This window comes from Antechinus flavipes, chromosome 3, assembly GCF_016432865.1.
Source record: "Antechinus flavipes isolate AdamAnt ecotype Samford, QLD, Australia chromosome 3, AdamAnt_v2, whole genome shotgun sequence".
NCBI classification, from domain to species: Eukaryota; Metazoa; Chordata; class Mammalia; order Dasyuromorphia; family Dasyuridae; genus Antechinus; species Antechinus flavipes.
The window spans coordinates 40,773,112-40,775,532 of NC_067400.1; the positions used below are offsets into that span (position 1 = coordinate 40,773,112).

At 47.5% G+C, this 2,421-nt stretch overlaps 1 protein-coding gene across 1 annotated transcript; it reads right to left on the bottom strand.

Annotated features, from left to right (window-relative positions):
* Positions 1-676: 676 nt before the first annotated feature.
* Positions 677-2,155, bottom strand: LOC127552922 (guanine nucleotide exchange factor DBS-like). Its single transcript, XM_051983250.1, has 3 exons — positions 1,672-2,155; positions 1,477-1,580; positions 677-877 (listed from the first exon to the last, which is right to left on the bottom strand). The coding sequence occupies exons 1-3, from the start codon at positions 1,800-1,802 to the stop codon at positions 780-782; spliced, it is 333 nt and encodes a 110-aa protein (XP_051839210.1). The 5' UTR covers positions 1,803-2,155; the 3' UTR covers positions 677-779.
* Positions 2,156-2,421: the final 266 nt, after the last annotated feature.

Here is a 2,421-nt window from a genome sequence, read left to right on the forward strand (position 1 = left end):
TCCCCGCAGTCCTTCAGTAACAGGTGTGTGAGTGCAAGGGTAAACATCCTGACATCCCTGGGCAAAATTGGTGAGTCTGATGACCAGCGGTCAGCCTCTCCTAAGGGGAAACACTAAAAAGGCTCCAAAAGTAAACCTGGTCTAGCTGCGATTACAAACAGGGTCATGGGCTTCATTGCTGATGGTCATCCCAGATGAGCTTTGGTGCCAGGTAATGAAAGGTCCATTTGCTGTCCAGATCACCACCCCTTTGCCCACGTGAGTCAGAGGGCAAACGGCCTCACTGGGCAGGGGATCCAGGGAGTGATTTCTCCGGTTCCCTTCTCTGACAACACCTGGCTGAGGTCTGCACTCGCTCACCTTGGACAAGTCTCATACAGCCCCCCCACCCTCCCAGGAACACCTTTGGCGAGAAATCATAACAGAGAATGGGGCATCCCGGGTACTTGAGGCGAGGAAAAGAATCAGCCCCCCCTGATTAATGCCAGAGCCCTGGCTAACACACACATCACTGTAGCAGACCAGATTCAGACCAACATCCTCGGACAGTTCTGCTGGGACGCCTCTGTTTTTGTCTTGAATCCTGAAAAAGACTTCTTTGCTTTTGCTTATTGACCAGATGGAGTGATTCCTGTAGGTCTGGGCGTCTGGAGTTTCCCAGAAGTCCAGGTAGACTCAGTGTCCAGGAGAAAGAGAGTGGGGTTGGGAAGGGGAAGGGGAGGCAAATGTCCAAAGCAAAACCAAAGGTAAGAGATGAGCGGGCAGAGCGGCGGGCAGACTCAGCTCTCAGCCTTCTGTGCAGCCGATAGTCTCTGCACAAGGTTCTCCTTCCTTTCTGAATCTGTTAGCCCTTGGTCACGGGAACTGGGATATGTGTCTGCAACATAAACACATGGGACACCTAGTAAATGAGACTATTACTGTTATTATTGTTCCCACCATTATTTTTATTATTCTATGGGTGGGTGGTGGGCAAGGGAAGCCCAGAAGGCTTCTAAGGCCAGGAGATTTGCACTGGGCACCAACTAGGAGGCCATTTAGCTTCAATGATCAATCAGCAAGGATTTATTAAGTGTTTATGGGAAGCCAGATATCAGCCACAAAAATATTAAACTATCCCTATATCTCAAAGAGCTGACATTTTATTAGCAAGGGGAATCTGGACAGAATGGTCCTTCCAGCACATCAAAAAGCTCTAGTTTCCTGTGGGATCATGTTCTATACCAGACAAAGGATAAACGTAAAGCAGCAGTAGTTCTTAACCTGAGATCCTCTGAGACGCTGATTCACAGATAGAATTCAGGGGTTTCAGGAATTTGGATGGGGGGGAAAAACAAAATAACACGATATCTTAATTTTAGTTTTAATAGAATGGCTTTCCTTTGTCTCTATTATATATTTTATATATTTAAATCCATTTATATGCATCCATCCCCTTATCCATGGCACCCTGCTTCCTGCCCGGTACTTACTTACCTGTGTTACTATTTTTATGAAGCTGGTCACCATCTAACCCTGCAGGATGAAGGAGACTGGAGGGTACCCAGTCACTTTTCTCAGAAACCAATTTCTTGACTAACCTGAAATGTCAACAAGAAATTCAGGGAATCAGAGAATTTTGTTAAAATGCACTTGCCCTCCTTTTTCTTCCTTTCACGTGTACACACTCACCACTGTCCATTTTCTCCCTCCTGTACAAACTGCACCAAGTCACCGTCCTCCAGGGTGAGAGAATCTGGGGAGCAGGTTTCATAACTGCCCTCAACTCGGAAAAGGCCGGACACCTGGAAGGAAAGGAGCATCCGCCTCAGAGCACAACAAAATAGGACACCTGAGTGCTCAGAGGTGGGTGTGAAGGGAAATCCAATCACAGGTCCCTTAATGAGAAAGAGGAAGCAGGCAATAATGAGAAAAGAGAAGAATCTCAGCTTTCTGTGGACTTGGGTCCATGGGGATGAACACAAGCTCTGGCCTCTTGCTCAAGGGGCTTACAAGCTCACCAGGTCCTAATTAATCCCTACATATTACAGTGATTGGAGGCTGTGTCAAAGGTCATTGGCGATCCAGCTGGGAGGACCTACTGCCGATTTTGATATGAGCTATTAAAAATTAAAAAAAAAATCTTCCTGGAATAACCTGTATTGGGACGACACCATTTCCAGCTCTCTCTTGGACTTTCAGTAAAGGCAAGGAGTGAATTTCTTTCCTCCCTCCCTCCCCACCCGCCTCTCTTGGTGGAGTCTCACGCATGACAGCAATGGTATGCCTTTGTGAGCTTGAGACCGGACCTCAGTGTCCCCCGTTGCCCCTTCGGTTGTGTTTTCCTAGAACTCAGGGCACTGATCATTGCTTGTGAGAAAGGGATGTTTTCAGCCCCGACAGTAACCTCCTTGAGAAATTTGGGGGATGGATGCCCCGTAG